General features: G+C 41.5%; 1 protein-coding gene across 2 annotated transcripts in view; it reads left to right on the forward strand.

Annotated features, from left to right (window-relative positions):
* Window positions 1-19,596, forward strand: part of LOC137951445 (uncharacterized) — a 72,221-nt gene that overhangs the window by 39,399 nt on the left and 13,226 nt on the right. For both annotated transcript variants that reach the window (XM_068798105.1, XM_068798106.1), the window contains exons 9-11: window positions 1,701-1,856; window positions 6,177-6,565; window positions 6,662-7,463. In XM_068798105.1, the coding sequence (XP_068654206.1) occupies window positions 1,701-1,856; window positions 6,177-6,565; window positions 6,662-7,463 (1,347 nt within the window). The remainder of the gene's footprint in view (window positions 1-1,700; window positions 1,857-6,176; window positions 6,566-6,661; window positions 7,464-19,596) is intronic.

Raw genomic sequence — 19,596 nt, forward strand, 5'->3', positions numbered from 1 at the left:
CTTGACATGGAAGCTCTCAACGCCTTGTAAAACCAAATTCTTTGTGTGGACAACCATCAGGTAATAGATCCTCACCTCTGACAACCTCCATAAAAGAGGTTACACTGCCCCAATTGTACTTGTCCCCTTTGTGGTGTGTGTGACGAGACAGTCCAACATGTTCTCTTACATTGTGAGTTGTCTTGGCAAGTCTGAATGAAGATATTTCAGAAGATTGGTCTCCAAATGGTGATACATCAGGACCTTTTCGGAACCTATGAGATGGTTATGGGGATCCGCCTTCCTAGGTTGGGCAAGATAATTCTCTTGGCATGCTTTGCACATGTCCCATGGTGCATATGGCTCTAGCGAAATAACCGGAGATTCAACTCCAAGGCTTGCACCCCGGATAATATAGCTTCTCAGGCAGTGGGCCTTATCTCGAGTTGGTTACATTCTAGAAGGAGTTTGCTTCTCTATTGGGCGTTTCCCTTTGGCAAAATTGGGGTTTGATTACGCATATGGCGGGCCCTTGTATCCGGTTGTGGCCACCTGGGATCCTCCCCCTTACGGTTGCATCAAACTCAATTTTGATGGCAATGCTTTAGGCTATCCTAGGCCGGCTGGAGCTGGTGGTGTTTTCAAAGACAACAGTGGAGACCCTATTCTATTCTATGCTAGGCCGGTGGGAATTGCTGATTCAAACACTGCTGAAGTGAGTGCTTTTCTATTTGGCCTCCAAATCTTTAAAGAGCGGCTTCATGGCAAACTGCTTATCGAAGGAGACTCAAAAACTGTCATCAACTGATGTTCAAAAGATAACTCCCCCCCTTGGTGCCAGTGGCCAATCACTGATTGTATTGCTGACATTGTGTCATCCATTCATTGTAATTGGAACCTCGTTCCTAGATTAGCCAATTCTTTGGCTGATAAATTAGCAAAATTCGGAACCTTCCAGCAATCTCTCAATGTCAGCATCATTTGAGCTCTCTTAATAAAATTCTGCATCATTTAAAAAAATAAATAAAACTCATTTCTTTCAATAAAAAGAAAATAAAGGTTCTCCCTTTTGTTCTACAGCATCCTCTGCCATTGGTGCTGTATTCATGAGACCACCTTCTTTCACAGCCTTTTGTAAATGTATTTTCCTCTCTTTATTGAAATTCTTGTCATTATCTTCAAAAAAAGAAAACAGGATTCTTGGGTCAGGTTTGTTTTTCCTACTGCTTGTTACTCTATAAGTAGTTTTACTAATGTATCTCTACATGTTTAGTCTTTGGAAAATTACAATGAATTTTTTTAAATGTATTATTCGTTGTTAGCTTTTGAATATACATACAAGCAACTTTGGAGCTTAAAACTGACCTTGACCATTTCTCCTTCATTCATGAGAGCCTACATCTCTTTATCTGGTCCTAAAGATATCTTCTTTCTCTGTTCCTAAAGCCTCTTCTTTCTCTGATCCTAAAGCCATCTTCTTTCTCTTGTCCTAAACTCACCATCTCTATCTTCCTTTTTTTTTTTTTTAAATGATGCTGAAATTTTATTAGAGCAAAGAGAAAATTACATCAGGAAAAAATATCAGAGGGAGGGGGGACCTATCTTCCTATGAATCAAGTAAATCAGTATGAACTCTAAGGTTCTGCTTGGCCTAATATAGTGTTTGTTGTTCATATTTTTACCTTTATTTGCTAATAAAAATTAATACTGAATTGTTACAGGTCTACTTTTGTCGGTCATGGTCTTCAGAGCGGGTCATGACAGCTGAACAAAGAGCAGAGCTGCTCAAGCGAGTGGGCAATGATGATCAAGAGAGAAAAATTTCTTTCAAAGAATGTGACAAAATTGCAAGGGATTTGAACCTAACCTTGGAACAGGTTACTCTCATGTTTCTTTGTGACTGTTGATGTATTGGTAGATGACAAAGTAGTTGTTATTGTTTGTTTTGTGGTTCTATACCCCTCATTATTCCTTGAAGTATCCAATAGTGTGATCAAGCTTTTAATCTTATAACTCTGGCTGCAGATTGTGGAGGTAAGCATGTGGATAGTCGTCATTCCCATATTTTCTCTTTAATGATATTTGTGTGCTCGACCTTCTAGTTGGAAGCATTATGTTTTAATCATGATGACATGCCACTTGAAAGTGCATCTGCTTGTATCATTTGAAGGTTTTTTTTTTAATGGTACTGATTTTATTAATAGAGGGAGCTACAAAAGAGTTGAATTACATATTAGGGGACTATCCCAAACAATGACAGATTGCAGAGAGGTTCCAAGCTTAACTAATCTGTCGGCCGAGGAATTGACCGATCTAGGTACATCATGCCATGAACAAAACATGGTAGATACCAAATTTGAGATAGTGGATAGGATGGGCCAATGACGCCATGGCAGGGGCGGATCCCGAGCACCAACTGATGACAACTTTGGAATCCCCTTCAATAAGGAGCTTTCTTTGAAGACGGTCCTTGAAAACTTTAACTCCATAATGAAGGGCAATCACCTTAGCGGTGGTTGAATCCACAATACCGACCAGACCATCATAGGATAGGATGACTTCGCCTCTGTGATTTTTGAAGACACCCCTAGCACCCACCAGGCCTGGGCACCCCAAGGCACTAGCGTTGAAGTTTAGTTTGATGCTATCACTGGGAGGAGTCCACTCGACCATGGTAGGAGGTTTATGATGACCTTGTTAGGAATTAGACGTCCTAATTCCAAACTAACAAGAACAATAATAATAATCGCGGAAGAAAGGAAAAACAAGCACGAAAAAAGACAAGATTTATACAGGTTCGCCTCAAGGTGAGACTACGTCCTGTCTTCCGCCGCTGCAATAATCCACTATGAAGATGAAATAGTTTACAAGAGAAATCGTACACACTTACAGGTGGTTTTTCTCTAACCTCTCTTGACTGCAACTGGTGATGCTCCAATGATAATACTTTGGATGATAAAACCCTAACAATGGCGCCCCCAAATATAAAGAGAAAATTAGGGTAACCGGATTACAAGTGTAAATCCCAAACTACCCTTAATGAAACAATAGTCAATATATCGTGGATCTGGGGGATCCCTGCCCCCATAATGACCTTACCGCGAAGGTTAACCCGCATACCGACTTAGCGTAAGGCATTAATTAGGCTCCATAACTTAACATACCCGACATATGAGCCAGGAGATGCTAGTTCCATCAAAGAGATATTCCCGCCTGGGGGGCAAATTCCTTTCTGGTGTGAATCCAACTAGAGATGAGACCCACTGTGGAAGTGACAATGCTCTCAATATTGCTGAACTTGAAGTCGAAGCGTTAGTTGTTGCACTCCAGCCAAAGACACCAAGGGACATGAGCCAGGCAAGCGGAGAGAAGTAATTTGCTAATTTTAGGCAAATGAGTCCCTAACACCATCTGGATGGTGCCAAAGAGATCCCTATGGAGACCTAGTTGGATGCCAATTTTCTAAAACATGGCCATCCAAACACCCCAAGAGTAGCTGCAGTGGAGGAGAACATGCTGAATGGACTCTTCACGTGTGCTGCAAAGAGGGCAAGTAATGTTGGGAGTGGTGAATCTGCGTTTGTGAAGATTGTCAATAGTAAGGGTTTGCTCCTGAATGGCCGTCCATACGAAGAACTTAATTTATTTAGGGGCTGTGAGTTTCCACGCTGCATAGGCATTATGCTCCGGAGAGTTGGAAACCCATCTGCTAATGTGGCAATAAGCGGAGGCAACCGTGAAGAGACCATTAGCATTAGGCTTCCCAATCAACTTATCGTGGATATGATCACACAAGATTATGTTGTTGAGGCTGGATAAGAGAGAGCAGAGGGCATCGACTTCCGTGTCATTTAAGCCCCGATGAAAGTAAAGATTCCAAGATTGGTTGTTCCATGCTTCAGCCACCGAGCAGGTTAACCGAGAGGAGATCCTAGAGAGCCCAGGAAACTCCTGAATGAGAGGACGGGGGCCGCACCAATCATCGTTCTAGAAAAGGAGAGTCCTCCCATTCTCAGCATAGAAGGATGTCACAGTTTTGAAGGTGGGGAGCAGTTAATAGAGAGATTTCCAGATCGGGGATAGTAGGCGGTGACGCCTCCCTCCTGCCACCAATGGCCAAAATGCTGAAGCATAAAACCCACCATGTTTTGCCACAAGCCGTAGTGCTTGGTATTGAAATTCTATATCCATTGAGGAGGAGGGCACGATTCATTTTTTTGTGGGGCAACTATCCAGCCCACCCTAGAGCCGAGGGAGGCAAATCTCCTTCCAACTGACAAGACAATATCTAAAAGTATCCTTGAAACCTCTCCAAAGAAAGTGTTGTCTGATGGTGTCGATCTTAGAGCAGATAGAGGCCGGACAACGCATAAAAGATAGGAGGTAGTTGGGCAGGCCAACCAAGCTGGATTTCAGCATAGTAAGTCTGCCCAAAGTGGATAGGAGTTTGCCACACCAAGTGGCCAGTCTCTTCTCGAACTTTTCAATGAGTGGGGACCATAAGGCAGCATTGGTACGAGAATCAAATTAAAGAAGACCCAGATATGTGGACAGAGTGCTGTCCAAAGAGCAACCCAGAAAACCAGCCATGTCGTGGAGAACTGCATTACCAATATAGTATCCAAGGAGAGTGGTTTTCCTCCAGTTTATTAGTTGTCCCGATTCCAGCTCGAAAAAGTCCGAGAACAGGCCGTAGTTTTCTGATCTGGTACATGGTGCCCACCCCAAAGCATATGGTGTCATCGGCAAACGGAAGAATCGGGATGTCGAAAGCAGCTTGCTTAGTAGTAGGGAATAACCATCCAATCTCTTCGACCGAGTAGACCTTGGAGGAAAGGTATTTTGCCTCCAAGTTGAAAAAAGGGGGGTTAATGTTTCGCCCTATCGGATGCCTTGGGTTCCCTTAAAGTAACTACACATAGTCCTATTGAGGTGTATAGATTAGCTGGCAGAGGAAATGCAACTTTGAATCCAGAATCACCATTTTGCCCAAAACCCATTTTGTCCAACAGAGAATCAAGCAGCTGCCAATTGATCTGGTCAAATTCTTTTTCAAAGTCCAGCTTGAGGATGAAACGAGGGAGGTTTAAGGTCTTGAAGTAGTGGAGAAGCTCGTACTAGCTATTGCTGAATCCAGAACGTTCCTTCCTTTGATAAAGGCGCTTTGTCCCTGATGAATGACAATAGACAGTGTTGGTAGTGAGACTTATGGGCCAAAAGTCAGCAGGTTATTCCACCACAGGTCTTTTGGGTACTAGGGCAATGAAAGAAGACCTGATGCTCTTAAATGTGATGCTCTGATGGTAGAACTCATGGACCATGTCGGTGACATCTGCGCCAACATCGAATGACCATATCATCAGGTAGAACTCATGGACCATGTTGGTGACCATATCATTTGAAGTTTTCATACTTTGAACATTTCATATGATAAAACTAACAAGAATTGCCTACTGATACATGGGATTGGGAAGGAAAAATTGGTCAGTTATACTCCGCTCCTTTTTATTATTGCATTTCCATTGGGGTGGAACTTTGGGCTCTGTTTCTTTCTTGCCCCATCATAGTGGAAAATGATCTGGCATTCATTATTTGCTGGATGTCAAACAATAAGTCACCTACATGACATTCTTTACTGGTTTATGAGGAGATCGTGAATATTTGTTGATCTCTGACTTTCTCACGGGCACATGTTCCTCATTGTGCTAATCTTCTGACTGATTCCTTGACTATATTGGGGGTTTGCCTACAAAATCTTGTTGTATGTGATTCTTTTCAGTTGGAATAACCATTATGGTTTTATTCTTGGTTTACATGTATTTTTTTGTATCTCATTTTGAATTTGATTTGATGTTCATTTCTCCCAGGTATCCATGAGCATTTTTTTTTATATTCCTTTTCTTTAATGAAATCTCATTTTCTCCATTTCGAGAAACAAATTTCCTAATGTAAGAATTTAACTTTTTGGATTTTTTTTTTTTTGGAGTACTATCTATCCAATTTGTTGTTGCTGCAATATGTGCTATGCTTTTTTTGTACTTCTTTTTTCTGTGAACTTTAAGCCATTTATTATTGTTTTTCGTTTATGGGGTTGTTTTCTAATGGATATGGTGCATATTTTACCTTTTTGGATTTTTTTTTTGTAATTTATTTTCTGAAATGGGATTGTTTTGTGATTTTGAGGACATTCTTTGCAGGTTCTTCGTGTTTGCTATGATAGGCGAAGGTTCAGGACTTCAGCTTTGAAAAACAAAGAACAAGAGATTGATCATCCAACTAATGATTGTGGCTCAACTGCTTGTAGAAGAAAGAGATCATTAGATCAGATATCACCAAATGTTGTAAAATCAGACTATATGATTAAAGAGTGTGGTGGACTTACAAAATCTGCCCCTTCTGGTGATAAAATGAAAAGCGTGGATCAGGAAAACTGCAGCCTTCCCCCACTGGACCAAGAACATGATAGAGATGAAGTTGATTCTAGTGAAGAAGAAGAGAGAGGCAATTCTTTTATTAGCCAATGTGCATTTTCAAGGCTAAAGCCATCTCGGAGGTCAAAATTTATATGGACTGACAGCTCTGATAGGTAACTAAGAATAATATGATCTCAGATTCAGCATTCCTAGTGAAAAGTTGACCGGTTCCTTTTAATCCTCATTTTTTATTTATTTAATTCTTGTAGGCAATTGGTGATGCAATATACCAGACATCGAGCTGCTCTTGGGGCAAAATTTAACCGTGTTGATTGGGCCTCAGTTTCTGATCTACCAGCACCTCCAGATACATGCAGGAGAAGAATGTCAGCATTAAAAAATGATTCAAATGTTAGAAGAGCTGTATTAAATCTCTGTAATTTTCTTAGTGAGCGTTATGCTGTGCATTTAAGTTTACATGAAAAGGAACAAAGTGCTCATGATTGTGCAATTGAAGATAGTGTTGCTCATTCTAAAGCATCACAGCCAAATACTCTGGGGTCACAATGGGATGATTTTGAGGATCCAACTATTAAGATGGCTCTGGATGAGGTGCTTCTATGCAAACAGATGGCTAAGGGAGAATCTTCAAAAAGAGTGGGATTGAGACATGAAAAAGAGTGGCCATATTTTCCTTTGACAACTGAAATGAACTCTTCTTCTCACAGTCGAGAAGGCTACAAGGAATATGAGTCGGCTTTGTCATCTAATCCTGTTAAAAGACAGAAGAGAGAATCATCTGTCTTTATCTCAGGTGGAAAGAGTAAAACAAGAAGTTGCCATAGGCTTTCTGGTAAGTTTCTCAAGCTTTTGAATAATGGAGGCCCAGGTGTTCGCAGGAAAGCATGTGACTCATTGGCAGTTGCCAATGCGGTGGAGCTCCTGAAGGTGGTCTTCTTAAGTTATTCTTCTTCGACTGAGGTGCCAAAGTTGCTGTTGGAGACTCTAAGACAATATTCGGAGGTTGATTTGTTTGCTGCCTTTAATTACCTAAGAGAGAAGAAATTCATGGTAATTTTTCTGTCTCGCTTTCTAGTAGAAGCCAGAGTCAAGTGTCACTACTTTCAGTAGCCTTGACTGATGTTATTGAATAACTGAATAACCTAGGCATTCTAGTGCTATTGGTGGAAAGAAAGTCTACAAATGATAAATAAAATTAGCCTTATTGTAGTCAAATTACCTAAACTGTATAATGATCTTAGGTAAAGGGTATTACTCCATTTCATTATTTTCCCAAAAACACCCTTTCACTCTGACTGCCTTGATAGCAATAGCTTCGGGAATACCTTGGCCATTTTTTACTGTATGGATCTGACATCAGCTGAATTTTCAAAGACTTGGATTCTAGTTAGTTGGACCACATTGTAGAATTTGATGCACCGTTATTCTAATTATGCTTGGTTTGCCATCATCATTAAGAGAGCCTTATCCTTGCTCTGAGTTTTGCGAGTTCTGTAGGTTCTACTAGATTGAGAAGCATAGTAACTTGTGGTGTGTCAATTTCATTGTAGATTTATTAGCGCCTACTGGTGTTGCCTTGCAATATCTTCTTATAGGGAGATTCATTTCTATTCGCTGCATATATATTTTATTTAGGAAATTCTTTTATATTTTTATGTTTTCATTATTACTAAAGTAATTGTGGTGGCTGTGGGTCATTTTGTATTTTCTTATCTGTAGAGGATTTTGACCTTCTTCTAACCACATGTCTCTCCTTTTCCTCATCTGTTTTTTAATGAGAGAAGGGTGGATTTGTGGCCTAATGTTTTACATTAGCAATTACCGAATTTGCATTACTGTTCAAAAAAAAAAAAAAACTAGGTTTTCTCTCCTCTCTCTGGTTTGACGACAATTTAGAATTTTCTCAGTTTTCATTCACCACTTCCATCCATTTTTTTTTCTAATAAGAATGTCGAGATATTTCATTTTGAGAAAGAGAAAGAAACAGGTTACAAACTACTAAAGGCTAAACAGGCCATGACCCAGCCAAAATGACTGCTTAAGAAACAGAAACAAGTGCTTTTCCAAAAAAATCAAAAAAGGAAACAAAAGCAAGCAAAGAAAAAATATACAAGCAATCCCAAATCAAAAGCAGTTGCAGAGGACTAAAACAAACAAAATTAACCAATAAGTGTGACTTTCAATCGGATGAGAAAGAGCAATAGCTATCTGTGCCAAATTATCAGCCAGGCCATTGGCACTCCTCAAAGTATGCTCACACTGTTTTAAAGACAAACGATGGCATAAATTCTTGATTTAATCTTGATAGTGCCAGATTCCCAAGGAGGCCTTGTTCCTGAAAAGAACCACTTAACCACAACAAAATGACCTTCAACAATAAGAGGTCTATCAAAATGTTGCCTTATTAAGTGAGAAAAAGTCTCACATATAAAAATGAGAAGAAAAGTTAATGGATTATAAGGGTAGAGTGATAGGCCACCTAAGTGGCTAGTCATTTTGGGATCTAATCAGGCTCAACCCAAAAAATCTAACATGGTATCAAAGCAGGTTGTGTTCCTCAAGTTATCTGTGTTGTGGGCTCCATGAAGGAGTTTATGTACCCCATTAGAGGGTTCATGTTCATGTCTCAGGCCTGTTATGTGTAAGCCTAGACGTGAGGGAGAGTGGTGAGTGGGGACAAGTCCCACATTGAAAAATGTGAAGAAAAGTTAATGGGTTATAAAGTTCAGCAATAAGCCTCTTAAGTGACTAGTCGTCTTGAGAATAAAAGTTACCATGCCACAGGTTAGAGTAAGGGGAGAATGGTGTAGGATAGCGATACTCTTTTGCTAAACCAGCGGTTTGGATGGTAGAGCCTTATGTAAAGGTTCAAAATGAGGAGTTGTAACAGAAAAGCTTTGTGAAATAGGAGGCCATGATCTTGAATTAGCAGGAAGAGCAGAAACTTTGTCATCCTTAGGAATGTTTATGTTGATGGAGTTTGAGCTTTTCGACTTTAGTGAAGTTGCATGACTTGAAGTAGCACCATTTGATCTTGGACCAGCACTAGCAACTTGGTTCGTGGAAATACCTAAAGGCAATGATAAATCATAAGATTATGGTGATGTGGCATCATGTCCAAACAATGGAAGTATGATTGTTGCCCTACACATTGCCCATCTGAACATGTCAAAGTTCCTGGAGTGTAAGCATTGTAACCAGGCATATGGTAAACCATAGAGCGATTAGAAGATTGAATACCGAGTATTGCATGTCTGATCCAGCCCCAACAAATACATAACCTTGATCTTCCCATTTAGGATAGTTTGCCTCATACCGTGGCAAATAGTAACCATAACAGCTAGTAGGTGTGTAGTAGACAATGGGCTTTGTGGCCAAACTTTGATCTATACCACTTTTGGTGTTTGAAGCAGAAATTCCAGATGATGGCCTGTCAGATGTAGGTTTGCTTGAATTCCATCTTTTCCAGAAGTCATATCGTGATCAGCCAATTTATTCAAAAGAATCTGCCTTTGAATCCATACCCTTGACTTTTGTGACTCAAAATCAATTTGCAGAGCGAAAAGGACATAAAGAGTAGTGGTCAACTGACCAAGTCTCTAAAGTAGTTACTGAATTTCTTCCTGAGGACATGGATAAGGGAATAATTTGGGACCAGTCACAATAGAGTTAGCCCAAGTTGGCTTCCCAAATTTCTTCCAATATGTATAGGAGAAATGTTTGGTCTTTCCACACTGGATGCATTTCCTATCCCTTCAATCACTACGGCCACGACCACAAGTACAGGAATCTGGTCCACATCCTCTACCATAACTCCCACTACTTTGGTTCTCAACCTTATTGTTAAATTGGGTCGAAGGCCCTATCCCAAAATGACTACCCAACTTAGGAAACATCTTTACCAACTAATAAACTCAAGATCTTTGTACTCACTAATCTATGTGGGACTATTCCTTAACACTCCCCCTCACGTGTAGACCATCTTTTGTGGCTCTACAAGTGGATAATTTAGGAGTAGGCAGTTTAGGTGTAAGCCCTCTTTTGTGGCTCTACAAGTGGATAGTTTTTAGATGTAGGCCTTCTTTTGTGGCTCTACAAGTAGATAGTTTTTAGGTGTAGGCCCACATATGAGTACCTGCTCTGATACCATGTTAAATTGGGTCCAAGGCCCTATCCCAAAATAACTAGCCAACTTAGGAAACCTCTTTACCAACTAATAAACTCAAGATCTTTGTATTCACTAATCTATGTGGGACTATTCCTTAACACTTATTATAAGATGACTGAAGGTTGAGAGTCGTAGCATCAAAAGACGGTGTTTTTATCATTCTTCCTTGGCCCTACACCTTCTACATGTATGACTTTGTTAAATGCCTATTTTAGTTTAGTCACATCATTATTGGCTAGTAGTTGAGCCCTAATTACATCATACTCTAAACCCAGACTATCAAGGAAGCGAGCAACTTGAATAAAGCAATATGGTGTAAAGCGAAGTCTGTAGATGTCCTTGCAATTTTGTTTCTAGTTTACTTGTGAGGGGAGTTCATGGGCATTGATAACTTATTTTCTTTTGTATCCCCGCTACTTTTTTTTTTTTTTAAGAGTGCGTATATTGATAAAAGAGGAAAAGAGAAGAAAATACAAACCTAGGTCCGGGGGCCTGTCTCTACAACAAAGTGTTGGAAAGAAATGTCTGCCCTGGCCTGGGTGTTTGCCAAGTGATTAGTAGAGCGAGGAATGTGATTCCAATTATAGCTTAAATGAGAAGATAAATTACATATGTCCTTAAACATATCCCAGTGATGCCACAGAGGCCTGGCAGAGTTTGCACACCAATTGATGACTACCTTTGAATCTCCATCAATGCAGAGGGGACTGGAGAGGTGGGTAGAGAAAATTTTGAGGTCGTGCAACAGTCCGCTGTTGTAGAGTTGGAGTTGCCAAGGGGGTTTGCATATGAGAACAGGAGGTCACCATTTGCATTGTGGATGACTCCCCATAACCCTGCTGGACTCGGGCAACCGAGAGGACTTCCATCAAAGTTGAGCTTTAAATGTCCAGGAGGGAGGGCCCAAATAGCCATGGTCGGGGGGCGAAAGGGCTGAGAGAGACCAGCGATCGTCTGCCAATTTTCCTTGAAGTTTGTATCACTAAGTTTCTGAATTCTTTTTTGTTCAGGAGCCAAACAATTACTTGGCTTGTGATTTGCTCTGTCAGAACCTCAATAGGAGAGGTTTTGAAATTGAATTTCCTCCTGTTACGTTTTTTTCCAGAGTGCCCAAATGATATGACCAATACAACATGACATAATCATTTTACCTATCTTTGGGAGTTTGGATTCAATGAGTGAGAGGACAGTATCAGTTAAGTTTCCCGAGGCACAGTATTGGGAGTCCAGACCAAGTGGGCAAACTAGCATGATAGGAGAATCTGGTTCGCCGTTTTTGGGGCATTTTCGCAGGAGGATGTATCCCCGCTACTTTGTGTAGTGGTTCCCAAAACACTCAGCATTGGCATTTTGGGCACTTGCTAAGATTACAGGAGAATGGGCCAGTAGAGTATCAACGGGTAATTTTACTTATGTTGATGTTGGGGCTCACTCAACTCGATGCTACTTGGAGCCTGCATGTCTACACAAGTGTGTCGTAGCTTGTCGAAAACACTCTCTGCATGAAGCTTTGAGCATATTGGAGGTCCGATTGCAAAGTTGTAGTGGCTTGACTAGGTCATATGTACATGAAGCAGTGCAGCTCGAGAATGTCTTGGGTCAGATGAGCAAAAGATGCTCGCTCCTCAGAACTCCTTTGAGGCAAGTGTGCCCAGACCTATATAGAGGCTCTCCAATAAAAAAACACAAGTTCGACGAGGATACATGGGCCCAGATGGAGTTGGCCAATTATGAGTGTCGTCTATCCTGGCACTCTACCTGGCAATCAGCCATCCCCAGAATTTCAAAAGAAGCTTGGAAAATGATCATCGTCTCTTGGAATGTGTGTGGAATTGGCTCTGCTCGATGTCGGGTAAGCATCTTAAACCTTCTATCTTCTTCCACAGCAAATCTTATCATCCTTCAAGAGACAAAGGCCTCTTCACTATCCACTACTACCGTTCGAGACATCTGGTTGTCCCGAGACTTTGACTGGCTAAAGCACGACGCTAGTGGCATTTTTGGCTACATCCTTCTTATTTGGGACTCACAAATCATTGAGGTTTCTGATAGCATCCTGGGGACCTTCTCTATCTGTATCTAGATTCGTGATAGAAGGAGCACCTGGTGCCTCGTTAGTGTATATGGTCCGACTAGATTCCATGATCTTCAACTATTCCGGGATGATCTCCTTACTACATGAGAAAATTGGCAGCTCCCCCTCCTTGCGGGAGACTTTAATGCGACTTGGTATTGCTATGAAAAGCCCCACCCCAGCTAACTGAATTACAACCTCAATGTGGTAGTTTGTAGACTTCATCGGAGAAGTCTTTCACTTGGTCTAATGGTCATCAACCGCCAATTCTATATAAATTGGACCACTTTTTAGCCAATGAGGACTGGTTGTGACTCTATGATAATGTGACTGGTAGAGTTCTTGGGCACACGTCTCTGATCTTTTGGCCCATCTTGCTTGACACTCATTTCGGACGTTGCAGTCCCTCACCATTTTGGTTTTTAAATTCTTGGCTCAATGACAACAGCTTTATCTCGGTTGTTTCGAATCGCTGGCCTGGTCTTGATGTTCATGGGCCGCGAGGTTGGTACTTCCCTCAAAAACTTAAGTTACTCAAACAACACGTCAAATCTTGGTCCTTGGAGCACCGGTCTCAATAGTTGGATGAAAAGTGCTATCTCCTTAACCAGCTTGCTATACTCAACGCTACTAAACAAATCAGGTGTCTCTCGTCCAAAGAATTAGTTGAACATCTTTCCATTCAAAACCAACTTCAAACTTTCCCTCATAATGAGCTCATTTGTTGGAAACAACTAGATCGCTTTAAGTGGCTCTCTGAGGGTGATGCCAACACAAATTTTTTCCATGTTGTGGCCTCTGCTAGGCGTTGTGCCAATTGGATTACTTCGCTGTGTGATAATGGCGAGGTAACCTCCGATCGGCCCTCCATTACTAACTCGTTGGTGAGCTTTTTTGTAGATCTTTATACGGAAACTTGGCCCTCAAGTGTTTTCATCCAGAATGTTCAACTTGCACGAATTCCGGCTATGGCTGCTAGTCTGATTGAGCTCCCCTTCTCTGCGCGTGAGATTGAAAAAGCTACCCTTGGCCTCCCTTATGACCGTGCTCCCGGATCTGATGGTTATATTGGTGAGTTTTATCGTTGCTGCTGGCCTATCATTCAAGAGGACATTTTAGCCATGGTTCAAGACTTCTATCTCCGAGGAATAACATATCGAAGCATCAAGGCTTCTTTCATTGCCCTCGTTCCCATGAAAACCAATGTTGAGCAACCCTCAGATTTCCGCCCAATCAGTCTCACCACGAGCACTTACAAGATCCTCGCTAGATTCCTTGCCAATCGGTTCAAAGCTGTCCAGCCCCTTGTCATCCATCATGGGCTATGCGCTTTCATTAAACGCCGAAATATCCTTGATTCGACAATGTTGAGCCTTGAGCTTTTGCACTACTTCAAGATGATGAAACTCCCCCGGTTTGTGGTCAAATTGGACTTTGAAAAGGCTTTTGATAGGGTCAACTGGAGGTTTCTTCATTGCCTCCTCACCAAAATGGGTTTTGGCCAAAGATGGCACTTTCGGATCAACAATCGCATGTCCTCTGCCTCTTATTCTTATCAACGAACAGTGTATGTGGTCACTTCAAGGGCTCTCGTGGCATTCGGTAGGGCGACCCTCTATTTTTGCTGTTTTTCAATGTCATTGTTGAATATGTCTCTTCTTTGGTATACTCGGCCAAAGAGAAGGGATGGCTGTTGCCAATTGCTGATCATGCTGATTTTAACGTCCCTATTATTTAGTTCGCAGATGACACGGTTTGTTTTGGAGTTGGTACTATGGACCAGGTCAGCAAATTCTGAGCCTTTATCGGATTATTCAAGATCTCTTCGGGTCAGTTGATTAATTGGTGAAAAATTACCGTCTTTGGGTAGCACATTTGACTCAAGAGACTTTGATGCTTATGGCTGATTTTCTGGGGTGTTCATTGGGCACCACTCCATCAACCTACCTCGGTCTCCATCTCTTTGATAGCAGACCAAGTGCTAATCTTTGGTCACCTCTGATTGAGAAATTTGATCATCGGCTGGTTACTTGGCGTGGCAAGCTCCTCTCCACCAGGCAGACTCACCCTCTTGAAATCTTGTCTTGCTGGCCTCCCGAACTACTCTCTCCTCTTCATGTATTGCCCGATCTCTGTTTACAAAAGAATTGATACCAGTAGAAAGTGTTTCCTTTGGCAAGGATCTGATGACTCCTGATATCATCTTGTCAACTGGAAGGATGTTTACCTTCCCCAATTGCTGGGTAGGCTTGGTGTCTGGCCCACTAAACAAATGAATCAAGCTCTTCTCCTCAAGTGGATATGGAACTTCAATGTTCGACGTGCTTCTTGCTGGAAACCTTTGTTGGCCTTTAAGCTACAATGTCCAATTCTTTGGTGGACTGAAGGGGGGAGATGCCGGTGCCTATCCCCCATATGAAAACCCTCCTCCCCTTGCTCCCACTATTCAAAAGCGCCACTTCTTTCTTTGTTGGTAATAGTCAGAGGCTCCTTTTCTAGCGGGATGTTTGGTGTGGTAACTGCCCCCGTATGGGCGCATTCGGTTCTCTTTTCATTATTTCTAGGCGGCAAGACACCTTTATTGTGGATGTATGGCGCAATCGATCCTGGGATTTCCACTTTAGATGGAGTCTTTGTGAAGATGAGACCAATGACCTTTGTGCTCTTCTATCTACTCTTGTGCCTATAGAGATATGGGGTATATACCAGATAGGATGATTTGGAAACCGAACAAGAACTGCCTCTTCTCGTTGACCTCTACGTATTATCATATCAAAGGCTGGACGGCTAACCCCTTCGAGCATGCATGATGCCGCTACAGCCTGAAAACTATCCTCCCCATACAAAATTAAGTTCTTCATATGGACAACCATCAGAGAGAAGATACTTACTGCCGACAATCTTCACAGGCATAGTTTTTCCAACCCCAATGCTGTTTGCCCTCTCTGTGACACTTGCAATGAATCAGTTCAGCATGTCCTTCTCTACTATAGTTATTCTTAAAGTCTGAATGAATATTCCTCAAGATTTAATTGGAACCATTCGTCTGGTTATGTGCACCCCTCTCCCCAAGCTCGGCAAAATCCTCTTATCTACCTGTCTTACTCATGTTCCCTGGTGCATTTGGCTGGAGCATAACAACAGGCATTTTAATCATAAGTTCATCGGTGTTGACAACACTATTGAGTCGGCCGTGGGCCTTATTTCTAGCTGGCTTCACTCTCGTCATGAATTCTTGGCGCTCAAGGGGATGCCACTTCGAATTAATTGGTGTATCTATGCACACATGTCCGGTCCTTCCAAGCCTCCAGCAACGGATCAACGCCGCTCCCCCCCCCCCCCCCCCCCCCCCCCCCCCCCCCCTAAACTTTCACCCCTCCCGCCTAAACTTTGACGGTAGCGCTTTGGGATGCCTAGGACCTACTAGCTCTGGGGGCGTCTTTTGAAACTCCTCGGGTAAGGCAATTTTTGTCTTATGTGGTACCCTTAGGGCTTGCTAACTCTACCACCGCCGAAGTCTCTGCTCTCCTACATGGCCTAATTGTCTTCAAAGAAAAGCTCTCTGGGCACCTCCTCATTGAAGGTGACTCTAGCATTGTTATTGGTTGGGGATCGGTTTCAGCTTCCCCCACTCCTTGGTGCCATTGGCCTACATTGCATTCCATCTCTGACATTGTATTTGTTATCTGTTGCTCTTGGAACCATGTTAACTAATCGGCAAACTCTTTTACTGATAAACTAGCTCAAGCTGGGACCTCCCTCCAATCCCTCATTGTTTGGGATGGCCCTTTTATGTAATTGCTTCTTTCTTATAAAATTATCAGCACCATTTAAAAAAAATAAAAAAAACATTTGGGTTGGCATCTGTGGTAGGGCTTGCCTCAGCAAGACCCGGTTAGAGGGATCAAGGATGGTTGTCACCAAGGGAGGTGGCATTACAGAATACTCAGTAGCTCCTTGGACGAGTACTTGACACTTGAGCATTAGGGAGGAGGGACTATAGAAGGCTGGTGCCGTTTGGGACAACCATACGGAACCTATAATTAGTCTATGCCTGATTTGTCACTTGTCTGTTAGTGTACTAAAGCTTTTAACTGGAAGATTTTGGTCTTTGTATATAGCACCAGTTTTTTGATAAAGAAATGTGGGATTTAGCAAAAAGAAAATCCAACATGGTATCCAGAGCAGGTTGTGTATGGGTTGAGGCCCAGTTTGTGCTCCCAAAATTATCTGTGTTGTGGGCTCTATAAAAGAGTTTGTGCACCCCATTAGAGGGTTTGTATCCCATTAGAAGGTTTTGTGTCCCATTAGAGAGTTTGTGCTCACATCTCAGACTCGTTATGTGTTAGCCTGAATGTGAAGGAGAGTGTTGAGTAGGAAAAAGTTCCACATTGAAAAAAAGAAGAAAAATTATGTTAACGGGTTATAAGGTTGAACAATTGGCTTCCAAAGTGGCTAGACTTTTGATGGAATCAGGCTCAACCCAAAAATCCAACATGCCTGATACATTTTCAGCCTATGGAGCAAAGCCTGAAGCTTTGCCTCTGTAAAATCACTCTCCCCTAATGGTGCAGAATATTTCCTCAAAAATTGCCGCAGATAGTCATCTGAAGATGGCCCCATACATGTCATTTTTTCTCCGTTTTTTTCTAGTGACATTGTGCACATATCAGTCTCTGTCAAGCATGTCCAACTATCTCGAATGTGTTGCGTGGGAAAAAGTCTTGTACTCCTTAGCGTTTCGTTGTTTCTGTTTTTTGATTAGTTATCTTCTGCCTCTAAAGAGACATTGCAGAGTCCATGGTTTGAGAACGGGAGTGGAGAGACGAGCTCAGGCGCTCGATGGGAAAGAGTAGGGTCTAATCTCAGAAATGTAGCTTCTGAAAAGTCCGTTGCCTGTTTCAAAGGACGGATTGAAAAAATCAACAGCACCAATGGTCTAAAGGCTCGATGTTGGTCTTATATAAACAACATCAGATCTCTTCTAGGAGCAATTCTGGGATCTATACAACTCAGTTTGCAAAAAAACTGAGCTTCTGTCAACCAAAGCTCTGGATTCTCCTGCATTGGGGTCCCAGGTATCCAACATCAGACCACAATGACAATGATTTTTCCTCAAGGAATAGTAGCTCTAAGCGCTCCTAGCAGATAAAAACGGGGTGTTAACAGCAGCTTGCTGGGATATTCTTGGGAGCATCTCTGAGAGGTACAAGACGGTGCAGAACAAAAATACTTAAAACTCACAACTGAATAGAACATCAATTTCTCCCATGTGTGTGACCAAATGTGAGGAACTTATAAGAGTTGGAAGAACTTTAATATTCATAAACCAATAAGACTCTTAATAAACAAATTGAAATCAAAAGAAATTGAGACAAACTATGTGTGTTAAGTTGGGTCCAAGGCCCATCTCAAAATGACTAGCCAACTTAGGAAACCTCTTTCCCAACTAATAAACTCAAGATCTTTGTACTCACTAATCCATGGGGGACTGTTCCTTACACTCCCTCTCACATATAGGCCCTCTTTTGTGGCTCTACAAGTGGATAATTTAGGTGTAGGCTCTCTTTTGTGGCTCTACAAGTGGATATTTTTAGGTGTAGGCCCTCTTTTGTAGCTCTACAAGTGGATAGTTTAGGTGTAGGCCCTCTTTTGTGGCTCTACAATTGGATAATTTAGGTGTAGGCTCTGTTTTGTGGCTCTACAAGTGGGTATTTTTAGGTGTAGGCCCTCTTTTGAGTGAATAGTTTAGGTGTAAGCCTTCTTTTGTGGCTCTACAAGTGGATAGTTTAGGTGTAGGCCCACATACGAGTACCTGCTCTGATACCATGTGAAGTTGGGTTCAAAGCCCATCCCAAAATGACTAGCCAACTTAAGAAACATTTTTCCCAAGTAATAAACTCAAGATCTTTGTACTCACTAATCTACGTGGGACTATTCCTTAACACTCCCCCTCACATGTAGGCCCTCTTTTGTAGCTCTACAAGTGGATAGTTTAGGTATAGGCCCTCTTTTGTAGCTCTACAAGTGGATAGTTTAGGTGTAGGCCCTCTTTTGTGGCTCTACAAATGGATAATTTGGGTGTAGGCCCACATATGAGTACCCGCTCTGATACCATGTTAAGTTGGATCCAAGGCTCATTCCAAAATGACTAGCCAAATTAGAAAACCTTTTTCCCAACTAATAAACTCAAGATCTTTATATTCACTAATCCATGTGGGACTATTCCTTAAAACAAGGAAAAAGTTGTGTACTAATACTTTATCTTTCCTCCTCCATCTTTTTCTTCTTCTTCGTATACACTTCTCAACCTTATTGCTACTAAGGTGGCATCCTCATGCTGCTGAAAAGAGAAAGGGGCCAATCATTTTTCTTAACACTTATCAACTTCTTGTAGCATTGTTGGGTTGAATCCGGTTCCTTCCCAAAGTGACTAGCCACTTAGGAGGTTTACTATGCAACTTTATAATTTAATAATTTTTCTTAACACTTCTCAATGTGGGACTTTTTCTCACGCAACATAATGACTCTCACTTATATCTTCATGTACTTTTGCTTATACAAGTCTGCTGATGCATTAATATTTTATTTTGTATATTTTGGATTTGTAGCATTTCATGTCAACATTCTCGCTCATCCACCCTGTAACTGCTGTAGATGTTGTTTCCTCTTCCTATTGTTCTGATCTATAACACATGACTGATCTAACAGATGCTATACAATTTGTTTCACCCTTCTTGACATGTACCTATCACATTTTCATGGGACCTTTCTGAATGCTCCTATTTGGGATGCTAAGTTTATTTACAATTATTGTATATTTTATGTACTTGAAATGATTGAGTCTAGACCATTTGTCAATCCTTTTATAAATAACCTTCTTTATCTGATCTTTTTTTTAATTATTTTAACATTTTGAAAAAGAAAACCTTTTTGAAGGA

This window comes from Aristolochia californica, unplaced genomic scaffold (genome assembly GCF_029961685.1).
Source record: "Aristolochia californica isolate CCGP_79_NKW_82.1479 unplaced genomic scaffold, dmAriCali1.0.hap1 SCAF_15, whole genome shotgun sequence".
NCBI lineage: Eukaryota > Viridiplantae > Streptophyta > Magnoliopsida > Piperales > Aristolochiaceae > Aristolochia > Aristolochia californica.